Below are 24,475 nucleotides of genomic sequence, written 5' to 3' on the forward strand. Positions count from 1 at the left end.
ACCTATCTCCTCTCCCCTGCTGTTGTCTCTCGACAGAGGGAGTGAAGAGGAGAAGGAGGCTTCCTCTTCTCGGTGTGGTTTCCTGTTTGTAGGTGGGAGGATGTTGAGACGGTTACAGTGTTCTCGACACCCGGTGGAGCTCTGAGGTGTTCCATCCCCTGATTGGTTGGAGGTGTTTGTGTGAAACTGTTTCTGGGCCCCCTCTCTAATTTCCTCCACCAGCTGCTTGCGAGGAGGAGGAGGACGGGTTGATCAACCCACCGGCTGGTTGGTGAGTCACCGTGATCTTTGGTTATTGATCATGTGATCTATCCAGTTCTGTGGACGGAACATCTGAGGAACATCTGAGGATCTGAGGCGACCTGAACGCCGGCGTCTCGCCGTAGAAGAAAGGGAGGGAGGAGACGGAGGAGGAGCTGGAGGTGCCGACACCAGATCAGATCTCCAGACAGGAAGCGCCACACGAGGCAGCGTCCTTCAGACATGGCAGATGTTTGGTGACAGACGGCATCTCATGTGGACCCGACGCCTGCCCCCAACATCCATCCATCCTCCGTTGTCCTGCTCGCTAAGCAACCGCCCCTCCCGTCACCGTCGCTTCTCCTCAGGTGAGTTCACATCACGTTAGTTTGATTTCATGACCTGATGGAGGACACTCAGAGGGTTCCCAGCATGCACCTGGGGGGGCAAAGGGGGAATATGTGTTCATTTTGAGATGAATGTTTTACGCCCCACGGCGGGCGAGCAACGACACGTGGGCTGGAGGAAAAGAACCTGAGATGATCGAGGATCCCGTCCAGATTTCACCTCAGAAAGAAGAAGAAGAAACTTGATTTGTCAAAGAGAAGTCTGAGGTTAGGGTAGATCCTGAACGCATCGCCATGACCTTTTTGTTAATGGTGGGGGGGAAACCAGAGGAAACCCATTCAGACACAGAGATGCAAACTCAACCGGATGGAAATGAAGTGAATTCACTCTAGAATTCAGCTTAAAGGAAGAAGTTTGCTTCGGTGTGTCGAATTAAGTTAGAAACCCTTTTCTAGATTCTAATTTTAACTTCATGAAGGGTTTCCAGGGCGATCAGAGGTCGTTTTCAGGTCATTCTCTCTTTATCTTCTCGCCACACGTCCTTCAGGAGACAAACCCACGCTGGCGGGTCGATCAGGATGAGTTTGTTTGTGTGAATAAAGTTTAAAGGCGTTTCCGTCCTGCCGGGTCAGAACACGACTCTCGATCTCTGACGATTTCATCTAGAATGTCAGTCCATCAAACCTTTCCTGTCCCACTTCTTCCACGCGTCGGATCCTCCATCTCAGACGCCTTTCTATTGGTGGGTCGCCTCCAGTGAGACGCTTCTCAGAGTTTTGGTTTATATTTTGGCTGAACTGAGGAGGTTAGACGTAAGATTTCTACGTGAACCTTGTTTCCAGAGTCAGGCGCTTGAGGCTCACGCGTTACTTCCTGTGTGACGCCGCTCTGCAGTCGATTCTGGTCGCGTTCCGACGCCTCAGGAAAGTAAAAACCAGATCTTTAAGAAAGTAGGGCGGCTTGGCTTTCAGACATCCTGTATGTTTTTATCTTAGCTTGATTTTAACCTCCGTTCTGAGTTGTTCTCACCTAAACTAATGGATTAACCTGTGTTTGACTCCGCCCCTCCTGTCATCAGGTGAAACATGGCCGTCAACTGGCTCCTCGTCCTCTCCCCCGCCGCCATCTTCATCTCCATGGTGATCCTGGCTGTCGTCTGTCTGCGCTGTAGGACCAAAGGTGATGATGATGATGATGATGATGTTTACATTTGAATTCAATTAATTTTTTGTTTGTTAATTTGTATGTTTGTTTCCTCCCTCAGTCTCCATCAGACAGGCACATTCAGACGGGTCCGTCTCCTCTCGTCCAGACGGGTGAAAGTTAACCAGTGAAATAATTCTGCTTCCTGTTTTCAGTGAAATTAAAAAAATTTTTGTTTCTTCTAAATCAGATCCAGTGAATTCCGAGTCGTTCATCCCTGTAAGTCAGAAACTCCTGAAACCATTAGACGAACATACAGCTCCATGTCAGCTCTATGTCAGCTCTATGTCAGCTCTGCGTCAGCTCTAAGTCAGCTGCATGCAAGCTCTATGTCAGCTGTATGTTAGCTATGTCAGCTGTATGTCAGCTATGTCAGCTTTATTTCAGCTGTATATCAGCTATATGTCAGCTGTATGTCATGTATTTAAAATATTTTAATACATCCAATAGTTTGACTTCATATTTATGGTTGTAACCATGACTTTGTACTGATTTTGACTTGTGTTTATCTTGATCTTGATGATGATGATGATGATGATGATGATGTCTTATTTCTGTCTTGAATGGCAGCCCAGCTGACCCTTGACCCCTGTAACATGACTCCCTCCAACCTGCTGTCATCTTAGTGAGTCACATTCACACAAACGCTCAGGCCTTCATCATCATCACTGTTGATGAAGGTTCAGTTAGTTCCAGCGCTCTGATTGGACGAACTCTTCTCTTTGAGGCTCTCACTTCCTGTTTTTCCACCGTCAGTGGATTCAGGACTTGTTTTTCGTCGCCTCGCGTCGGGTTTTGATTTGTTCTTTATTTCCTGCTCAGCTCACCTTCAGACGATCCAGCAGCTCAGCGGAGACATCGCTCCTTCACCCTGACAGAAACCGGTGACGTTTTCCTTCCACTTACATTTATTTAGTCAAATTAATCGTCAGTCAGGATTTAATCCGTATTGATCATGTATTGATCATTTCCACATGATTTCTTCCGTCCTGCAGAGAGTAATCCCAGCTATGAGAATCCAGCTGATGGTAAGATGCATTCCAGGAGAACCTCGACCGCCTCGATGTCCTCGCTTCTGTCGCTGCGTGACGTCAGCTGGTCGGACAATGGTGAACGGGTGTTTCTATTTTCCAGGATCTGATTCCATCCACGGCGACAGCGACGCAGACACCGGATACATGTAGGTTCTCCTCTGGACCAACGAGGAACTGTCGTCTCGTCTCCCGTCTGTTCATCCTTTCTTCTTTCTTCTGCAGACACGTTCTTCCTGGAGACGAACCTCTCCCGACCAATCAGAGCCGAGCTTCCACGCCCAGTTCAGGTACGAGTTGAAACCAGTCGTGACTTTGAACACCTGGAGATCGTCGATAGAAACCGTTTCCTGTCGTCCACAGACGTTCGACATGGATATGAAAATGTCCCTCAGGACGGTGAGGATCCATGATGGACGTCACGTCTTTCATTTTGATTGACTGATTGATTGATGCTATAATCAATAATCAATCCGTCCTGGTCTTGCAGACATGACTCCGTCCGACCCGTCATCCGTCCGCCAGAGCCCCACCCGCCTGCCTGCTGATGGAGAAGGTGATCCGTCACCCCTCAGGGGTTCTTCTGCCCCCCGCTGGTTGTAACGTCTGTCCTTTTGTCTCCTCAGAGGACAAAGTCTACGTCAACGTCGACCCCAAACACTTCCCCGGTCAGTTTCCTGTTTCACTTCCTGTTTCATTTCTTTACACAAACTGATTGATGTTTCCATCAGGAGCAGCAGAGTCGTCGTCGTCGAGCGACACAGACGATGAAGACGACGACGTCGGGAACTACGTCAACGTCCACGATGGCGTCTGGACGGATCCTCCGTCCACGATCCTCCGCCTTTAACTCAACTTTATTTAAAAGAGCTGACGGACTGAGAAAAGAACTGACTGGCTTCTCAAGGTTCTGCTGAGGGACCGGTTCAGGTGGGAGATCTTCAGGTCGTTCAGGAGTCTGACCAGAAACCGTTCAGTTTCCATCGATGGACGTTCTTTAAAAATACATTAAAAAAAACAACCGCGGACGGCGGAACTGAAATTGAAGTCACGACAGTCATTTGAGGTCGCCTCAGGTAAACTAGTACCTCGAGATACAAGTTTAGTTCGTTCCAGGCTCGTAAAAAAGCCCCAAATTCCCTACATCGTAAAAAACAAACATGCAGACTTTACCTGTCGATCATTAATTATATTTAAGTTATGAAAATAATGATAATGAAAAACACAAAAGTCACGAGAACACACGAGCTACGTCTTTACTCCACCAACGAGAAAGAGATCCGGTCTCACGGATGTCGTATCCATCCACCGGTGTTAGAATTCGTATCTTGAGGTACTACTTTAGCATCAGCTGCTCGACTCTGAACTATTTCACTTTATGAACCTGGACTAACTCCGTTCTGAAGCAGCTCCTTCCCTTTTTAAACCGTCAGGTTTTCCTTTCCTACATGTTTGAGCTTTACTTTGACAACTCCTGAGAATTTTTTCTTTTAAATGTGTTTAAGCGTTGTTAGTGTTGCCATAGTTACCGTCTGTAATCCATTTATTGGACTAGAAATCCTACAATTCAATTAAACTTGAACAAAACCTCCATCCGGACTCGTTTTTCTTCCTTCCAGCTGATTTTGTTGAACCGATCGGATGTTGTGACGCGGCGGCAGAACAAAAGCAGCAGAAACATTTTTGGTTTTTCAGTGTTTTTATTATTAATGAACCGACTGGTCTGTAAAACGACAGGCTGGGCGGGACGAACGGTTTCCACGGCGAATCGCCTTCAGTCCAGCGTCACGTCGACGAGTGGAAACCGTTTGTCAGGACTTAAAAGCTTCCGTCTAAAACATGGAGGGTAAAAACAAACGCGGCGCTCGTGTGACGACAGGAAGGGGAATGTTTCCTGGTTCTTGGGGGGGCGGGGTCATCACACGTTAGCGCCCCACTTCCTGTCTGCTGTCAGTTAGCCGACGGGTGGAAGGACAGCTGCTGGGCGGGGTGGGCCTGGACCTGCACAGCTGGGGACATAGAACCCGCTTTAGCCAACTGGCTACTGTAGCTAACGCTAGCTCATGCTAGCTAACAACAGCTGGAGGCGGAGCTAAAACCGGCCCGCCGCTCCCATTTGGATTGCGGCTGATGGAAAGTCTTACCTTGAGGGGGGCCGATGTAGAAGTGCTGCGGTGCCCCCTGCTGGGGGGTGGAGCCACTGCCCTGCTGGGACGGGACGTAGTGCAGCATGACGGGCGGCAGGCCGTGACCAGCAGAGTGGTGGGGGCCCGACATGCCCCCCGCCACGTGAGCCTGCGAACGGAGAACACGCCGTGTGAGAACCGGATCCAGATCTGAATTAGGAACCAGATCCAGATCGGGGGGGCCCCGGGTTCACCTGTGACAGCTGGCTGATGGACGGGAAGCCGTGGGACAGCGCCTGGTGGGCGGGGAGGCCGTAGCCCTGCATGGCATAGGACGCCTGGGGGGAGCTGTGGCCCGTCGGCAGGTTGGGGGGCGTGGGGGCCGACAGACCCCCCGAGTGGAACATGGACGGGGGCTGGGGGCCCGTCTGGCTGGACTGAAGAGACGAGTTCGACAAAACTTTATTTAGAATCAAATAAAATCATCATAAACTCTACTCTAAGCCCCGCCCCCCTCACCTGGGTGTGTCCGGGGCTGGGGGCCGTGTGCTGGGGGGGCTGACTCCCGGTGGGGGTGCTGGAGGGCTGGGGGTGGTGCATGGAGGCTGAGTGGTGGGAGAACGACTGAGCTGCAGGAAGAACGTTCAGACGACCTTTCAAAATAAAAGAACGCCTTACAAATGAACCTCATTGGACGTCGGTTCTCTTACCATACATGGCCTGTTGGGGCCCCGGCTGGCCCTCAGCCGGACCGGGGTACTGCGGCCCCGGGGGGCCCATCGGCTGGGGGGGGGCCCCGGACGTCAGCATCCTTGGCCCTCCCTGCAGCATCGAGTAAACGGCCTGGGGACGAAAAGAATTCAAAAATTCAGAAACGTCCTGCTTTAACCTGTGAACCTGAAGGGGGCGGGGCTTCCACAGGAAGGGCTCACCTGTCCGTGGTAGTGGGGGGACATGGCCGGGATCACCTGACCGTACTGCAGGTAGGATTGTGGGTAGGGAGACGCCACCAGGGGGGGCCCCGCGGCCGAGGCAGCGGCGGACAGCATGGGGGATGCGGGGGAGGGGTGGTGCTCCGGGCGCGGCCCCACCACCGGACCTGAAATGGGGTGGGGGAGACGTTAGGTGGGCGGGGCCTCCCGAGACTTCCTGTCGGGGGGGGGGGGGGGGGTGAGTGAACCTGAGCTGACCTTTGGCCCGGGGGAACTTGCCCTGATTGACGGTGGACATGGCGTACTGGTACATCTGGGGGGCTTGGAGGGGGGGTCCCTGGATGTGGATGGGGGAGACATAGGACAGGTAGTGCCCAGGGGGGTTGCTGTAGATGGCTCCGCCCCCTCCGCCACCACCTCCTGGCTGTCCAGGGGGAGGCAGCACCACGGAGGGGCTGGGAGGCGTCGGCCGGGGAGGCGTGGGTGTCGGCGCAGGTTTCTATGGCGACAGATCATATGATGCGTCAGAAGCGGGTGGGCGTGTCAGGCGAGCGTCGGGCGGGGTTGTACTGACCAGCGCGGCGTTTCCTTTGACGGGGAGGAACTCTTTGGCGTTCGGATTCAGCGTCGAGTTTTTCACCTGCCTGAAAAGACAGAATATGAATATTAATGAGGACAGGAAGCTCATTAGCATATTTAAATCTCAGCTGAGTTTCCAGTTCTTACGCCGCCGCGGCCACCTCCGACCGCTCGCCGCCCTCTGGAGACGCCTCCTCGCTACTGCCGGGGGCCTGCTGGGGCCCCTCCGGCCCCAGGGGCTGGGGGCCGGGCGTGGTCGCCCCCGGGGTCTGCGGTGCGTCTTGGGCGGGGGCAGGGAGGGGCTTTGGCGGAGTCGGGGAAGACGAAGAGGAGGAGGAGTCTGTGGACGAGGGGGAGGAGTTTTGGGGAAGATCTGCAGAGGTGGGGCTGGCGGAGGGGGAGGAGCTTGGCTGCAGCTGGGGACAGAAATAACTAATCAGAGCGAGCCCCACCCAACTTCCTGTTTCAAAATAAAAGCATCAGAATGTCGTATTTTTTACCCGGAACTCTTTGCCGAACTTGCGGAGCTCCTCCAGCTGAGACCTCTGCTGGGCCGAAGGAGCTGAGGAGGAGGAGGAGTAATCTGATTACCAGATATCAGGATTTGAGCAGGAATAATCAACAATCGATCAATATCTTACGTTTTGTGGTCTTTGTCTCCGGTGGAGCCACCAGACCGTCGCTTCTGTCTTTAGCCGCCGTGTTCAGGATCTCGTTCACTGCAGACGACAAAAACAATTTAACAAAAAAATGTATTTTATTTCACTACGAATTTAAAGAATCTTTAGATAAATTTGGAAATTTTAAATAAATAAAATGTAAAAAATAAGGTTGTGGATGTGCAGGAAGCCTCACCATCGATAGGGAACAGCGGGGTGGGGCCGGATGGTTTGGTGGTGGTTGCCGTGGTGACAGTGGAAGGGGAGGAGTCCAAGAAGGCGGGGCCAACCAGGGGGAGTTCCTGGGGAGGGGCGTCAGGTTTTGGAGGACGGGAAACTGAAGGGTGGAGAGAGAGAGAGAAGACGTCCTCATGCCAGCCAAGGCTAGCTCAAGTTTACTGTTGCTAGGCAACAGGATCTAAAGGGGGTGGACCTACCGGCTGGGGACGACTGGGAGTTCAAAGGTCGCTGGTTCCTGTTGTTCTGGAGCCTCAGAGCCTTCGGAGACGTTCTGGATGGAACTGAGAGAGAACGCACGTGATTGGCTGCTGTCGTTAGCATGCTAGCTAGCACAGCTAACTCAAGCTGTTGTGGGCGTGGCCACATTCTGACATCACTCGCACGAGACGGTACCTCCGTTGACGGGGGGGCGCGTGGCTTCGGCCAGCGCCTGTGGGTGGGACAGGGAGTGGGGCAGGACGTGATTGGTGCAGGGGGGGCTACTGGCGGACGGCGAGCTGCTCTGTGATTGGTGGGGGGAGTAGGCGGTCCTGACGGCCAGCGGGCTGCTCCTATCGGACGGCTGCTTGGGGGAGGACGAGCTGGGGGGGGCGTGTCTGGAGGGGGCCTGCGAGGCGTTCCGGGCGGCGCCGCCGGGCCTCACGCCGCCGCCGGGGAGGGCGCCGTCTCTCACCCGCTGGGGGAGGGGGATGTATTTACCCTCCCTGGAAGACGAGGAGGAAGAGGCGTGAGTGTGTGTTTGTGTGTGAGACGGTGACCTCAGGGGGCGGGGCCAGAACCGACCTGCCGCCGGCGCCGAACCCGGGGCTGGAGCGCTCGTCTCGCACCACCGAGCTGAACTTGTCCTCTTCGCTCCGGCCGTCGTCGTTCTCCAGGGAAACCCGCCGGCGGTACTGCAGGCTGCCCTCGATCTCATTGGCTAAACGGGCGGCGCGCGCCTCCCGCTGGCGGTACGCCTCCGAGGTGCCTTTCTCTAGAGGCATGCTGGGAAATCAGACGAGAACAACCACACGGTCAGAGTCGCTTAAAAAAAGGAAGCGTGTTCACGCCGTCTGAGACGACTGGGGGGGTGGGGGGTTTGATCAGGTGACCTCGGTCGTGGGGGGGGGTCACATGACTCACGTGTACATGGAGAGGCTGGAGTCGTAGGTGGACTTGATGCCGTACGCCTCCTCGTTCAGCCGGAACATCTCGTTGGCGTCCCAACCGTTAGACTGAAAGGACGGACGGAGGTGAGAACACCGCACACACAACCTGTGTGTGTGTGTGTGTGTGTGTGTGTGTGTGTACCGTGTCTGACTCCAGATCAAAGTTTTCTCCGTTCCCGTTCCCCTCCCACCGCTGCAGGACCTTCTCCCGGTGCTCGCCGTTCACCCGACCCGAGCTGATGGCCGTGTCGGTGAATGTGTCTGAGCGGAGACACAAACACAGATTGATCACAGATTGATTACTGATTGATTATAGATCAATGTATCCCTCTCTCACCTCTGATGGCGAAGCTCAGGTCGACGTCACGACAGGTCATGGTCACCAGGTCGGACGGGCTGAAGATCATGGTGTCGGTGATTTCCTCGATCCTGGGCGGAGTCGACCGGTTCCCTCCACCTCCCCCATCTCCATCGCTCTGCTTGTGAACGGCGTCCACAGCCAGCTCACACTGCCCCACACACACACACACACAGATCACTCCGGTTGCTTTGAGAGCGCTGATCGCCGATCAATAATCGCATTTCTACCTGTGAGCTTAAAGTCTTGAAGACCCCCTCGTACGACGAGCCGTTTTTCACCCTGATGTCACACGTCGAGCCCTTCAACGAAACAAAAGTCAGCGTCTGTGAACCGGAACGCGACCACAGATGGACAGACGGACGTCCGACTACTCACCACCACGGCTGTGAGGAAGTGAAGCATTCTGGCGTTGTTGTAGACGCCTTCAAACATCTGCAGACACACGAGAAAGAGGGGAGAACTGTTGTCAAACCTCCTGCTGTCCAAACAGAATAAATACGTTGAGTTAAAGGATTCAAGCAGAGCGTCTTCTTCAGGGGTCAGGAGTAAAGACAGAACACCAGCGCCCCCAGTGGTCAAACAGGAGAACTGCAACATCCCCAAGTTTCTCTCAAGATCCTCTTCAAGATGTAATTATAACTATACAAAATATATAGACATATTCACACAACCATATACTGATCAACAAATAACCCGTATTACTGATAAATTACTCATTTTGATAGATCATTTCATGGTGTTACACATTTTCTTAATTTATTAAAGGAACGGGCTAACGGGGACCTTCAGAGAGGTATTTTGTACTGTCCCGTGTGAAAACGTGCATCAGCATGACGACTAAAGATCCAATTCTGATTCTGAATGTATAAAAGTAAATCATATGCAATAACTTGACCCAAGCCTGCCCAGATGCCCATAACATGACAAAAACTACAAACACTCATATTTGTGTGTGTGTGTGTGAGGGGGGGGGTATCCGTCCCGAACCCTCCCCAAAAATCTTTGCAGAAATCTTGCTGATAACCAATAAGATTAACAATATTAAGCTTCAAGTTTAAATAACAAATAATAATAAAAAAAATGGTTCAGGAACATCCGGGTCTTTCTGGCTCAGGTCCAAACCCGCTAAACTTTGTCCTGTTTGGTTCAGGGCGTCCAAATGAGACAAGAATCCGGATTAAAAACAGCATGACAGCTCTTTAATCCGGATTCTGATCCTGGTTCTGGTCCCGGATAATTACTGGAAGCTGCTTCCACTTCCTCCCGGACCAGTCACGCACTGATGCGTGACCAGCGGGGGTGACAGCGGCCACACCTGTCCGAGGACCCCCGTCAGGTGAGGCGGTCGGGTCTCACCGAGCTGCTGAGAGGAGCGGACTGGTTCTGGTTCTGGGACGGCGGCTTCATGGTGCTCCTGGTCCTGCAGGGGAAACACAGGTTTAATGGTTCCGCCGGGGGGGTGGGGTGGGGGGGACAACGAACACCGGCCGGCGGGCTGCTTTCTACGGGATGACACGACGTGGAAACACCGGCGTGGAGGTGAAAACACCGGAAGACTCTCCTTCTCGGTCCGACGAGCTGCGCGTCGCGCCGCAGAATAACAATAAGCAGCTAGCTGGTCGGCTAACGCTGCTAGCTCAGCGCAGACGTCGAGTTGTATCACAAGACACTTCCGACGCGGCAGAAACGATGTCGTCATCACCCCGGAGAGCGACGCGTGGAGCGGCTGGCGTCATTAAAAACCTACTTTTTCGTCATGTGCATCACGGTTCGTCCCGTCGCGTCGTCGCGGTCGAAAGTCACTCGGTTTGACAGGCCGAACACGACACACCGCTGAAAAACAACAAAACATGCGAACAGGGGCGCTGGATTCACTTATTAAGGGGTGCGAGTATCACGTGATACAGGTTGGCTCCGGCGGGCGGGGCTGTATCCAATACAAATGACGTGTTCGTGTGAGCAACCCGGATCAGCCGAGACGTAAAATGAACAACCCTTTAGTAAAACCCGCCTACTACTGTACGGCAAACTCTGATTGGCGGATTAGTCTGTCAATCATGAATAATCTGCTTCTTCATTGGCTGGATTGGATGTATGTCATTTATGCCGCTTCCCCAAAGGTCATGTAAGGAAACAGACGCCGGGGTTGGTTTGGCGGAGAAACTACAAAGGAAGAGAAGCGTTCTGAATAAAATCAGATTAACACAACACAATCCGTCTATTTACGACCTTTTCTAAAGAAATTACAAATTATTTAACACATTGAAGTTTTTTTTTAACACATTTTATGTGTGATGTCATCATTTAACAATCAGCCTCTCCTATGTCGGGAAGCAATTCGATCACAAACTCCTTTATTTCCGCCGATAATCCAATCAATTGATTACATGCGCCTTACTGTGTTGGTCACCAGGTTTCGATTAGGTATTGTGTTTGATCACTTTGTAAAGATTGTAACTGGTGTGTCAATGTGATCTGAACCCAGGCTGAGGTCCACTGTATCACTGTGTGTGTGTGTGTCCTGATTTGACACCAGTCTCCTTATTTTACCACCTTTTGTTAGAGTTGACTTTATAGCAGATTCTGATCACTGATCACAATTATAATGACTGCAATTAGTGCATTCAATAATTATGACTTCCCCTGTTGTTGACCTTTAAGGCTACACTCAAAAACATGCCCCCCCCCCACCCCAGGGAAAAAAAATACCACACAGCCTCCAGTATGTTTCACTATATTTATATTATATCATTAAATTCAACGTAGTACCTGAAACTAACCACACGTGGTGGACAGAACTCTGCCCGCCCTCGACACAACGGTCCCAGCAAAGAGAGAAAAGAGACAGAGAAAGGCACAAAGAGTTCTGAAACTGAGAGGACACAACATGATGATGATGACCGGGGGGGGGGGGGTGCATACAGACAAACACATGAGCAAAAAGAACAGACCGGGAGGTGAGCTGGCGGGGGGGTGAAATGGACGAAGACACGGATGCAGGCGGATCGACGATGGACACAGAAAGGCACAAGTAGAAAAACGTTTCCTCATTTCTGCTAGTTGTAGACGTGACAAAGGGGGGGGGGGGTGAGGAGGAGAGGACAGCATGAAGAAGACGCCGTCGCCTTGACAACGAGGCCTTTTTGACAACTCATATTTTTCCTTTTCTTTTTTTTAAATCCTAAAAATAAAAAAAAGGCACAAACACATATTCCTTTTTTTTGACTGAATTAACAGGATGGAGTCGGAACAAAGTCGTAAGAATACGAAAGAAAAGAGGTGTCGTAAAAACAAATAAAATTAATACTATTATTCTGACCGTCATTATTATTATTTCCATCAATATTATTTTATTGGTATCATCGATAGTTCCTCTCTGAATGAAAGTTCAGTTTGTGTCAGAGAGAGAGAGGCTGAGTGTCTGAGGTATTTGCATCCGACCCGATCCGTCGTCTGTTGCGCTGAAACGACGACTCGACTCCGTTAAAAAAAAGCAGTTTGATTTGAATCGAATCTTTAAATCCCTTTTTTAAAAACCAAAAATCTGCTGTTGCTAAAACTTTAGAGTTTTTAATGCCAGGAAAGTTTTAAAAATGCCCAACAGTTTTCCCAGGGCTGTAGATGAAAGTTTAAAACCGGCGTCGTCGGAGGAGTTCCCCGTTTTCAGATGACGGACGTCCTCGAACGCACCGTCAGGGTGGAGGCGGGCTTCTGGGCGAACTGCTCCAACAAACCTTTTTTAAAAAGGGGTGTGTCGTCGTTTCTGCGCCAATCAGAGCGCGGCGTTGCGGGTCTACCTGCCACAGTACTGTGTGTGTGTGTGTGTGTGTGTGTGTGTTTGGCTGTGAGGTATTGGGATCGCTGGTCGGACCAGTTTTAACCGGTTTGGACTGGGTCCCAGCCGGCGCCTCCTGCGGCGAGGAGCGCCGACCAAAACGAAGCTCAGCTGATGAAATGTGTACCGTTAGTGTTCTGGCGTCTGATTGGTCGCCTCTCTCTCCCTCCTGTAGTGTTAGTACCACCTCCTCCGCCTCGCTAACGAAACAAAAACACTGGTTATGAATGGCTATGACGAGCGCCGTCTCCTCCAATCGGGCGCTCCGGGCCTCGGCGCCGTCAGAAGAAGGAGTACTGGTTGTCGACGGCTCGCGGCGCCCTCGCCCCGTCCCTTTCCTCGCCCTCCGCCGCGTCCAGTTGGCGGAGGGGCGTGTCCCTGTCCCTCTCCTCCCAGTCCTCCACGCCTCCGGCGCTCCCGCCTCCGCTTCCTCCGCTTCCACCTCCTCCTGCTGTTGTCATGGTTACCACAGCTCCTCCTCCTGCTGCTGCTCCCGCCTCCGTCTCGTTCCCCCTCTCCTGCGGGGGGGTCGGCGGCGGCGGCCTGCCCGGCGGCAAAGGAGGAGGCTGAGGGGGGCTACGGGGTCTGCTGGTCAAGTCTGCATGGAGGATAAACGGATGGGAGGAAGAGGAAGGACGAGGAAACGAGAGAAAATGTAAATAAAAGGAGGAGGAAGAGGAGGAGGAGGAAGAGGCACAAAGTTCAGGTGACAGTGCAGTCGAAGAAGGGAGGGGTGAGTGTCGGGAGACAAGAGAGAATGACAGTGAGTGGCCGGTTAGGTGGGAGGAGTCTGTCGTCATGGAGTCCATGGGAGTGATGGGGCGGTCCGACCCCGGGGAGCACGCACGCCGTCTAACGCCGACGGTAACGACACTGCAGCACGCCTCACACCATCACACCCACCGCAAAATATTATCAGTTACCAATCCGTCGTTTAAAACCTCACATGTATATATTTGTTTTTATTTTAATTGTATTTTTTAAATATTTGATTGTTTATTTTTATTTTCTATATATTATTCATTATTTTATTTATCTTAAACATGACTGTTAGTATCATTTATTTCACATTAAGGAAGAAATCTGACCAAAAACTACTTTACCAACGTCTCTTCCAATGAAACCCGCTCTGATTGGTTGGTGAGAGTCACATGATCAGAACACCCCCCCCACACAGCAGCAGACACTTCCCCACGCAGATCCGTTCATTCACCCACTCAGCCGGCTCCGGTCTCACTTACACACAGTCAGAGATGGGGTTTGATGGAGAGTCAGGATGGCGCGTGGTGATGACATCACAGACTGTGGGCCGACTGCCTGCCCTGTCGCGGCCTGCAAGGAAGGAGCCAACGGATACAACAACAAGAGGTCAGAGGTCAGAGGGCGACGGAGCAGTGAGGAGCTTCTGACCGACAGTTACTGCAGCTGCTTTGACTCATGACATCATCACTGCAGCTGCTTTGACTCATGACATCACCACTGCAGCTGCTTTGACTCATGACATCATCACTGCAGCTGCTTTGACTCATGACATCACTGCAGCAGCTTTGATTCATGACATCATCGCAACGGCTTTGACTCATGACATCATCACTGCAGCTGCTTTGACTCATGACATCACTGCAGCTGCTTTGATTCATGACATCATCACAACGGCTTTGACTCATGACATCATCACTGCAGCTGCTTTGACTCATGACATCATCACTGCTGCTGCTTTGCCTCATGACATCATCACAGCTGCTGCTTTGACACATGACATCATCACTGCAGCTGCTTTGACTCATGACATCACTGCAGCAGCTTTGATTCATGACATCATCACTGCAGTTGCTTTGACTCATGACATCACTGCAGCTGCTTTGACTCATGACATCACTGCAGCTGCTTTGACTCATAACATCATCACTGCAGCTGCTTTGACTCATGACATCACTGCAGCTGCTGCTTAGACTCATGACATCACAACTGCTGCTTAGAATCATGGCATCATCACAACTGCTTTGACTCATGACATCAAAGCTGCCGTTTCAGCAATAGCGAAATTTAAATGTTGAAAACAGGATGACTAAAAGAATCAGGTTTTCCCGTTTCTTGGTGTTCAAACTGAGATGTTTTTATCGATATCGTTTCGTTCTGGTTCGATAAACAACGGGTCCAATGGGGGACGAGTCAAATCCAGGACCTGGACTCTGACTCTGCTGTGAGGCAGCAAGAAGACACGACCCCGAACCTGAATCTAGCTTTAATGGAGGTCCAGGTTACCACGGTGATATTATGGTCTGTCGGTGGTAACAGGTTGACAAATGACTGATGTCGACTGATTCCACCTTTGAGGCTTTTGTCCAATCAGATGTTTTGAAACCAGCAGCAAATCAGAACGAAGATAAATTCAGGTTGAAAGACGATCAACGATCAGCCAATCAGAGCAACGGATGAAGAGTCAAAGATGACGTGATGGGGGGAGGAAGATGAGGCTGACTGTTCAGCAGCTGTAAATGTCGTGTGTGTGTATGTGTGTGTAGCAGCAGCTGGCAGCACACACACACACACTCTTACAGAAACACACACACCGGAATCAGGCTCGCTGTGCCTCTTCCTCCTCCTGATGAGGGGCGGTCCTACCTGGCTGGCGGATGGCGGTGGCGCCCACGAAGCTGATGAGGGTGACGTCGGAGGCGCCCCCCGACTCCAGCGGGATGGGGTGAACCCGGAAATGTTCCAACATGTCGAAGATGGACTGGAACCACAGGTGCTGCACACGGCACTGCCCGTCCTCGTTCAGGGACAGACGCAGGTGCTGGGGGGGGGGGGTGTCACAGGTCAAAGGTCATCGTAAGGCGACCTCTCAGCTCTGGCTGATCCCCCACACACACACTCACCTTGGCTTTGCCCTGGAAGTTGAAGGTGAGGACGTACTCCCCCCGCCGAGTCTCGCTCTGACGCACCAGGAAGACGCCGTGGCTCGCCGGCCCTCCAGCCAGCACCAGCTGCGCCGCCTTGAGGCGGGACAGCGTCCCATGGAACCACTGGCACTCGCTGAGGGGGTGCTCCACCGCCTCAGCGGCGGTCGTCTCCGAGAACAGGAAAGAGCCTGGGCGGGGGTGTTACACACACGGTTGGAAACGGAAACGCTCGGCGGCGACGAACCGACGGGAGGGGGGGCTCTCACCTGTGGCGTCTGGGGTCTCGGCGAAGGGCGTGCCCAGACTAGCCCCGCCTCCAACGAGGATCCGGCCGTCCGGTTCGTCCAGGGGGGCCCGCGGCGGCAGCTCCGGGGGGAGGGGGTCCATCAGCGGCGAGGAGCCCCCGATGCCGCCGTAACACACCTGAGAGAGACGGTCCACCATCTCCGGCGTCCCACTGATGTCCAGCGGGGCGGCGCTCATGCCTTCAGCGTCATCCTGTTCACTGCGGGAAAGACAGAACCCCCCCGTTAGAGCGGCGTCACGTCACCCCCCCACACACACACACACGTCGTCTCTACCTGAGGCAGATGCCATTCCTGATGTCGCTCAGCCAGGCTCGCATCTGAACGGCGTCGCGCGTCTCGATCACGTACTGCGCCGACCCGTCCAGCTGGGGGTGGGGGGGGAAAGGAGGGTCAAGACGGGACGACTCGTCCCCCTTCCCACCAACCGGTGAGGAGGGGGAGGAGCCACAGCCTAGAGGGGGCGTGTACCTGCAGCAGGAAGGTGTTCTCCTTGTCGGGGACCTCCAGCGCCGTCGTGCTCCGAACGTCCACGATGGAGCAGCAGGAAACCGTCAGCCGCGGCTTCGACGCCTCCAGAGGCATCATGGGAATGATTAGATTAGAATTATTACATAATTACAATAATTATTATAATTATCATTCAAACACAACTTTATACGCACACGCGACACGATCTCAGCGCCATAACTTTACAGTAATTTAAACGTTCATGAACCCCCCCCCCCCGCCACACTGATATTAAACCACCTCCTATCTGTATGACCTTGAAAACACTCTTATAGACTGTTTAAAGCACTGTTCTATTCAAGAAAAGTTTCTTTAACCCACGGTAGTGCTCTGTGTTCCATGAGTGTCTGAACGCAGCGCACTACTGGATACCGTCAGCCAATAGAATGCGTGTACGGTATCACATGACTACATAAATCAGAATAAAATACATAATTATTAGCCCCTAACAGTAACAATATAAAAATGTCATTGTACTATTTGTAAGACGACAATTAAAGCTTCTTAATCTTAATGAAGTCAGTTTTACACACACACACACACACACACACACACACACACACACACACACACACACACACACACACACACACACACACACACACACACACACACACACACACACACACACACACACACTTACTTTGGGTGGGATGAAGAACTCCAGGTAGTACTCCTCCCCCCTCTCGCCCCCCTCCCTCTCTCGCTCTCGGAGGACCAGACGACATTTATGCCAGCGTCCCCCCCGCCACGGGACGTTCCCGCCGCCGGCAGGGGGGGGCGCCGTCTGCGCGGCTGCGGCGTTGTTGTTGTCCGTCCCATGATGCAACAGGCCAAAGGAGAAGCCGGGGAAGGCGTGGCTCGCGCTCAGCTCGTCATTGGACGAGCTGACGCTGACCCCGCCCTCCCGCACCAGCTTCCCCACCTTCCTGGGGGGGCCGACGGCGGCGGCACTGCTGGGCGGCAGCGAGGAGGAGGGGGTGTGGATGCCGACGGCGGTGGGGGTGAGGACGGGGGGGGGCGAGCGCGACAGGCGGAGCTTCTCCAGGCGGTGGCTCCACTTCTCCTTCTCGCCCCCCTCCCCGTTGCTCCGCCGGCGGTCCCGCGCCGCCGCCTCCGACAGCGACAGGGAGGTGGCGCTGCTGGACGAGGAGGGGGGCAGCGAGGACGAGGACGAGTGGGGGAGGGACAGCGGCATAGACAGCGACACGGGCATGGAGGAGGAGGTGGGGGTGGGCGGCTGCGTGCTGGAGTTGCGTTTGGGGGCGGGGGCCGCGGCAGCGGCGTCCTGGACCCCCGCCGTGTAGCTGTAGCTGGAGGGGAGGGGGCTGTGGGCGGAGTCACTGGAGGAGCTCCTCCAGTGCAGGATGCCGCGGACGCTCCCCCGCACGCTGCGCCCCACGCTGCGCAGCGAGAAGCGCTTCTTCAGTTTGTTTTTGGATGGGGGGGGGGCGCTGCTGCCGCTTTTGGCGCCGGGCGGCGGCGGAGTGGCCGAGGAGGGCGGGATCTGAGGGCCGTGGGCGGGGTCCACCTCCGCCGATTCTCCTTCCTGCTCCTCCGGTTCCGCGTCCTCCCCCACCACGGACGCCGTCCCCCCTAGCCAGCTGTCCTCCTCTTCCTCCACGGGGGCCTCGCCGTTGCCCGAGCCGATGGCGGCCCCGCCCCTCTCCTCACGCCGCCCGTTGTTCCCCCCCACCGAGGAGCAGCAGGACGACGAAGACGACGGGGGGAGCGCCTGTCCGTGGGCGTACGAGTCCTGGAACCGGTCCCCCCCCCCGCCGCGGGTCTCCAGGACGAGCCGCGTTGGCGCCGGTTTGGACGCCGCCCGGGCGGCGTGGGTGACCCCGCCCCCGGACGCCGACAGGGGGGAGACCGCCTCCTCTTCCAGGGAGGTGGCGTCCGACTGGGGAGCCCAGCTCACCAGGTCGTCCCTCCCGGGGGGCGGCGGCGCCCCCTCCAGTTCTGTCTGGAAGTGGCGCACGAAGCGGTCGGTGAAGCGGCGGCAGAAGGCGGCGGCCGAGTCGGGGGGGTAGTGGGGGTTCTCCAGCAGGAACGCCCGGAAGTGACGCGCAAAGTCGCCCGCCGCCACGCGGGCGTGCAGCTCGCAGAACTCCGTCCAGCTCAGGCAGGGGGAGGGCGACGGCGTGGGGGTGTCGGACAGGGAGGATGGGTGCGCCTGGGGCGGGGGGCTCACCAGCGGCGGGAGGGGAGGGGGGCGGGGCGACAGGGGCAGCAGGGAGGGGGAGGGAGGCGATGGAGACGGGGAGGGCGAGGGCGGTAAAGGGGAGGAGTTAGCCGCCCGCGGGCTGGGGGGGGTCAACAGAGAGCCGTTCATTCTCCTGACGCGCGATCCAATCAAACGTGCGGGGGGGCCCGACGGGGGCAAACACGGCACATGGGGCAAATAATCAACAAACCAGCGCGAGCTGGTGGCTTTGGCCCCGCCCCCTCTACGGTGACGAGATGACAGAGAGATCCGATTGGCCGAGCAGCCGCTACATTATTTTGTGGAGTCGAATCGTTTCGGTGCTTCAACAGGAAACCAGGAGATAGACGCGTCCGAACGACGGTGTGGGGGTCAGAGGTGAGGAGCGGGGGGGGTTGGCCTCGTCTTCACCGGCTGTCAGACATCCGGGGGGGCGTGACCTCATCCTGTGGGGCGGGAGAAGGTTATTGGTGGATGGAATTAAGAATATAAACGTCTAAAACACATGTGTCAAACTCAAGGCCCGGGGGCCAAATGTGGCCCTCCACATCACTTTATGTGGCCCGCGAGAGCATAAAGGGTCAGAGTGTCTGAAAATGAATAGGTCAAAAGTGTGCTTTGAGCAAAACTACATTTCCCATAGAGCAGTAGTTCAGCCCATTTTAACTCTGACTAAACGTAGTGAACAAAGTTAATGTCTTAACTTGTGTCTGATGTTATTTTTCTTTATTGATTGATAGTTTGATCCTTGATTGATGGAGTTCTGTGGGTTTAATAACCTGACAGATTAAAAGGATTTATGTTAGAACAGAGAAACAAACAAACGCGTTTTTTCTGTGCATCTGTGATGTTTGTAACTTGAATAAGTAATAAATTCAGAGTTATTAAACATTAAGGAGTAGTTACATTTAGTTACATTACATTTAGTTACATTTATTTACATTAGTTACATCTGGCCCTTTGACGACAGTCATGATGCTGATGTGGCCCTCGGTGGAAACGAGTTTGACCCCCCTGATCTAAACACACATTTATAACCAGGACTGATGTTAAAAGAACAGAATGAAGTCACTGATGATCTGATGTCAAAAGTTCACATAGAAACACGTGATGATGTCACACAACTCATTATGATTCAGGGTTTATTTAATCCCACCATTATGACCACAATGACCTGCAGCTGCATCATGATGGACATTAAAGGATCAATCTGTACTTCGGTGACAGAACACACTGGAAATAAGTAGTACGATACATAAAACACAGATGAAGGGATTCTTCAGGATCTGTTTCAGGAACTTCAGATAAATGTGAGTCCTGTTTCAGCTCCAATCGGATCCCTTGTGAGTCTGGATCATCTGTGACACACCTGACAGATTAAACACACACTCCTCCAGTAAACATGTCAATAAAATCTGTCAACATGACATATGGGGGGGGTGTTAAACTCCAAGTATCCTTAAATACTTTTACATCGTTTGTGTTTCCACTTTTATGATTTGGATCTTCTTTCATTCATCACAAATCGAACATTTATTCTCTTTAAAAACATTTTTCTATCTCTTATATTTTGTACTAAAACAGCTGCTTAGTTTTATTCTGAGGCTCCATCCTGTTTGTTGTTGCTGTTGTTTGGATCAGTCATTATCAGGCACGAGCCATGTAAATAAAGTCACGAATTAAATAATAATTAACCAACTAATTATCTTAGTGAGAAAATCAAAAGTAACGTGAGAAAAATACGTTACTCCAGGTAAATCCTCGCCCTGCACGCTAACATGCTAGCATGAGCTAGCAGCAATGTGAGTCCGGCTCGTTCGGCTTTCTCCACGGACGCGTATCGGCTGCTAGCGAACAAAAGCTCCGGATCGTCCACGTTCTATCGAACCTATCGATCCGCATCTTCATCCCATCGTTAATTCCGTTCGACTCCCGCCAGCTGGCGATAACAGCTGGAAGCTTTAGCCGCGAACATCGACCCATCCGACGGCAGCGACCAGCAGAGATTATTCGTGGGCTATGCTAACCGTTAGCCAGCTAGCTAGCTATTAATAAACCTGCTAACTAGCCATCAATTGGACTTTCCGGCGGCGCGGCGGGTTTTCTCTACCTGTTTATCGAGGTTTCGTGTTTCCATCCGCGTCTTTCGGTGGGAACGGGACGCGTTTCTTCACGGTTTCGGGCTACATAACGGAACCACCGTGAACGAGGAGGTTGTTGTTGTTGCTAAATGTGAATATTGCTATGTCTTGCCTGGACCCGTTCTTCTCGCACCACTCCAGTTCTCGCGAGATTTCGAGGCCCGGAGCCCGAGATCTGGAGCGACTATAAAAAGTCCTGTTTTCAGGAATAACGGAGGAAGAGAAATGGATCAAAATACACGGAGTCACTAAAAATATCCAAACATGCAGAAACAAACAAAGGGTCGGGTAAAAGCAAGTTTAGTAGATCAATTAAATCGATTGATCAGATCAATTAAGTACATTTGACACAAATATTTTCGAGCAGTAAATAAAAGTTTGCAACCATTTCATAGATGTGATGAAACCATTCTAGCCATTGATCCTTCTTCCAATCAGATCAGCGGTTTATACATCAAACAAACAAATGACTACAAGAGGAAACCCAATCACCTTAGGAAAAGTGATTAAATATTGATCAAACAGTAAATAGAATTATTTTAAGGTAAGGAATATCAAACCATAAATACATCTCCTGGATTGCCATCAGGATCTACAGATTATTCCCTGAGAAATTTTCTGAATTTTTCTGTTTCCTACAAATAAAATCTAATCAGCCTGTTGAAAACACAAAAAACAGTCTCTGTTGTTTCAAAAGTGTTGGAAGAAAAACATTTTGTGTGTCGACGTGTCAAAGAAATTCATTTTTAAACACTGATTTCTCTCAGTTGGTAAAACTTTTCCACTTGTTGATTTAAAAATGTTGCTATCATTGATCCTCTTCAGATTGTTGGAGGAAGGTTCACTTCTTGAGGAGGGGAACCTCTTTCGTGTGAAAATCTTTTCTCTTCCTCCTTGCAGCTTTGCATCTGTCAGTCCGTCCGTCCATCCATCCTCCCGGTGAGACGTTCAGCCGTGACAGTCATCTTTAGGGGCGGATGAACGTCCTGCCGTTAACTGGCGGAGGGCCCCCCGGCAGATCAGTGTGAACCAGTAGAGCTGGAGGGGCCACAGCAGGGCGGCCCCCAGGTTACACTGCCAGGGGGCCACAAAGGGGACCGAGTAGACCGGGATGGAGGCATACCTGAAGCACACAGGTCATTACACACATGTGTAAAAAGTAAAAGAGTCCCCAACAACACTGCAGTACTAGGTACTGAATTACTGGAGTACTGAGTTACAGGAGTACTGAGTTACTTAGTTACCTGCTGTAGGCGTAGTACAGGTAGGGGAAGAGCAGAACCCGACAGGTGAAGAAGCTGAGCAGCATCAGGCCTCCGTTGACTTTGTGTAGCAGCGTGTGCTGCTTCTGATGCTGAGGTTAAAAACAAGACAAGAACAAACATTTAAAAAACATCTTGTTTTTCTCAGTATATTGAATTAAATTAGTTGATATTGATATCATAATATTATAAGATATCAAAAGTTACTTAAATGTAAGTTTATCCTGTTCGTATTTTGAGGTTTCAAAATAAATGTAACACAATTATATAATGTGAACAAATAAACATAATTTATTTTCATAATTAAAAAAGACATTTTTGTGATAACAGTAGAAAAATACTTTGAAACATGAGATCTGAGCCTGAAAAACAAAATCAAGATGTTTCCAACAAAATATCAAAATGTTAAGAAAGCAGCTTAATTTTCCTATTTAGTTTTTTTATTTTAATTAAACCAAACCTCTTCTTCTTCTTCTTATTATTATTATTATTATCATTATAAAAGATTCTGTCTTATTTCAGGAGATGTCATTGTTAATTTCAGATCAAAGGAAACAGTCCAGGTTCACACAGTGAATGCTGCTCTGGTCGATCAGTGTTTTCTTCTATGTCAGTTGAACGTCAGTGACTTTGGTCAATCCTTCCTGTTTCCACTAGAGGGCGCACCTCAGTAACACTAACATGGACCCACAGGGGGACGCGACGCTTTGTGTCCAGCATGAGGTCGAGTCCCATTCAGCTAAAACCTAAAACGTGAGGACTCTTACCCGGATCAGGACTTTTCCCAGGCAGACGAACGGCGTGCTGAGCTCAGCAAGAAGCAAAACGCCCTGGAAGAAATCACCTTTCCCCTGCCGCCACAGCTGACACACACACACACACACACACACACACACACACACACACACACATATCAATCAATACATCAATTCATCATCTATTCCAGTGTAAACTATCTCCGTTGCCATGGTTACCAGAGAAGCGGGGCAGCAGAACAGCACCATGAAGACGTGATGCAGCACCAGGAGCATTTCTCTGCGGAGGAACCCCACCACAGCCCCCCCCATTGACCTGACGGCACCCCCCTCCTCCTCGTGACCTTTGACCTGCAGCTTGTGCCTGTAGCACAGGAACATGGCGTAGATGTCGTAGGCGAAGTAGGGCGTGGCAAACAGGATGTAGGCGTCAGTCAGCCAATGCCTGAGCAGGACACAGACCGAGACAGGAAGTCAACGTTCGGTTACCACATCACCAGCTGGCCTCCCACAATCCTTTGCTGCCAGGTCACTGATTTGATAAACAAATGAGTGTCAAACAGACGTTTCCTCCGCTTTGACTGGGAAATGATGCTGCAGGACGAGACCTGGGATTGAATGAAACAACCCCCCCACCACACACACACACACACACACACACACACACACACACACACACACACACACACACACATACACTCATCTTCATCACCTCAGCCCCCATCATCCTCGGCGTGGAGGATTAGACATCTGTGGAGCGTCTTAGAGACACAAATAGCTCCACTGCTGCCGGCGAGTTGGGCTCAGATGGGTAATTAGATTACAGCCCCCCCTGCCCCCCCAAAAGAAGGGAAGCCGAGGTGAGGAAGAGTAAAAAGAAAAGTGTGTAGAGAGGAACTCACTCACCGGTCCTCCATGACGTCCCTGCAGGACCAGACGATGACGCCTCCAGCCGACGTTGCCATGACAGCCTGAACCGACGAGACGAGACTGAAGACAGAAATCAGTTCAGGAGGAAAAGAATCTGTTCATCCTGAGAGCCGGTTGTGTTTATTTATCACAATCATCAACTGGATTCAAAAAGAAAAATGTTCAGCTCGACAGTTCTGGAATAACAACGGTGGAAAAGGAATAATTCAGATTTGAAATTATTTTTAAACATCTGAACCGTGAATAAAAGTGTAGCTAAAGGAATCCAGACGATGGATTGTTTTCATTGTAAAGTTGAATTTAAAGAAATAAACTCCACAACCTGAAAACACCAAGCTGCACAAAATTTTATAAATTTTGTATTTGAGTTGTTTTATTTTTCCCAAAGAGGATAAATAAAGTAGATTTTAATTTTTCTTTAATTCTTTGCACTGTGTTGACCCCTCCAGGCCACCATACCTAGATCCCAGCATCACCATGACAACAGCTTCCTTTTTGCATCAGTAAAAATTTTAGGAAATTTGAAAAATTTCAAAATCAACAAAGTTTGTAATTTATTCTGGGATGTTTCCGGTGACATATAAAGGCATCGGCTCTGGTGGGGTTCTTACCGCGTGGCCGTGATGGCGGCGTCCCCCTCGCTGCCCCCCATCAGGCGCCTCAGCCCCCGTTTGGACACCAGGTAGAGACCCGGGAAGAAGATGGAGCCGACAGCCGTGAGGGCCGACATGGCTCCAGGGCATCACCTGAGCGACTGA

At 51.8% G+C, this 24,475-nt stretch overlaps 4 protein-coding genes across 4 annotated transcripts; 1 reads left to right on the plus strand and 3 right to left on the minus strand.

The window, feature by feature from the left end:
- The first annotated feature begins 470 nt into the window (after positions 1-470).
- Positions 471-4,407, plus strand: LOC137610134 (uncharacterized). Its single transcript, XM_068337605.1, has 13 exons — positions 471-608; positions 1,667-1,767; positions 1,853-1,880; positions 1,982-2,010; positions 2,362-2,416; positions 2,614-2,675; positions 2,787-2,819; positions 2,926-2,971; positions 3,048-3,112; positions 3,186-3,221; positions 3,313-3,378; positions 3,449-3,490; positions 3,554-4,407. Exons 2-13 carry the CDS (start codon positions 1,674-1,676, stop codon positions 3,670-3,672), a joined length of 675 nt encoding a protein of 224 aa, XP_068193706.1. The 5' UTR covers positions 471-608; positions 1,667-1,673; the 3' UTR covers positions 3,673-4,407.
- A 95-nt stretch (positions 4,408-4,502) lies between these two features.
- Positions 4,503-10,799, minus strand: atxn2l (ataxin 2-like). The gene is made up of 22 exons (XM_068337551.1): positions 10,615-10,799; positions 10,224-10,287; positions 9,243-9,299; positions 9,095-9,166; positions 8,844-9,015; positions 8,649-8,767; positions 8,481-8,572; positions 8,142-8,342; positions 7,752-8,062; positions 7,556-7,639; positions 7,315-7,455; positions 7,101-7,178; positions 6,960-7,021; positions 6,607-6,875; positions 6,455-6,524; positions 6,139-6,379; positions 5,881-6,047; positions 5,659-5,791; positions 5,468-5,577; positions 5,203-5,385; positions 4,967-5,117; positions 4,503-4,831 (listed from the first exon to the last, which is right to left on the minus strand). Exons 1-22 carry the CDS (start codon positions 10,629-10,631, stop codon positions 4,773-4,775), a joined length of 2,853 nt encoding a protein of 950 aa, XP_068193652.1. The 5' UTR covers positions 10,632-10,799; the 3' UTR covers positions 4,503-4,772.
- A 2,337-nt stretch (positions 10,800-13,136) lies between these two features.
- sh2b1 (SH2B adaptor protein 1) lies at positions 13,137-21,050 on the minus strand. The gene is made up of 9 exons (XM_068337553.1): positions 20,740-21,050; positions 17,067-19,075; positions 16,385-16,486; positions 16,190-16,281; positions 15,875-16,113; positions 15,585-15,796; positions 15,328-15,502; positions 13,944-14,034; positions 13,137-13,300 (listed from the first exon to the last, which is right to left on the minus strand). Exons 2-9 carry the CDS (start codon positions 18,756-18,758, stop codon positions 13,279-13,281), a joined length of 2,625 nt encoding a protein of 874 aa, XP_068193654.1. The 5' UTR covers positions 18,759-19,075; positions 20,740-21,050; the 3' UTR covers positions 13,137-13,278.
- Positions 21,051-21,061: 11 nt separating this feature from the next.
- Positions 21,062-24,457, minus strand: LOC137610130 (ceramide synthase-like). Its single transcript, XM_068337597.1, has 6 exons — positions 24,329-24,457; positions 23,694-23,777; positions 23,007-23,232; positions 22,800-22,895; positions 22,015-22,124; positions 21,062-21,893 (listed from the first exon to the last, which is right to left on the minus strand). The coding sequence occupies exons 1-6, from the start codon at positions 24,445-24,447 to the stop codon at positions 21,719-21,721; spliced, it is 810 nt and encodes a 269-aa protein (XP_068193698.1). The 5' UTR covers positions 24,448-24,457; the 3' UTR covers positions 21,062-21,718.
- Positions 24,458-24,475: the final 18 nt, after the last annotated feature.

This window comes from Antennarius striatus, chromosome 16 (genome assembly GCF_040054535.1).
Source record: "Antennarius striatus isolate MH-2024 chromosome 16, ASM4005453v1, whole genome shotgun sequence".
Taxonomy (NCBI): domain Eukaryota; kingdom Metazoa; phylum Chordata; class Actinopteri; order Lophiiformes; family Antennariidae; genus Antennarius; species Antennarius striatus.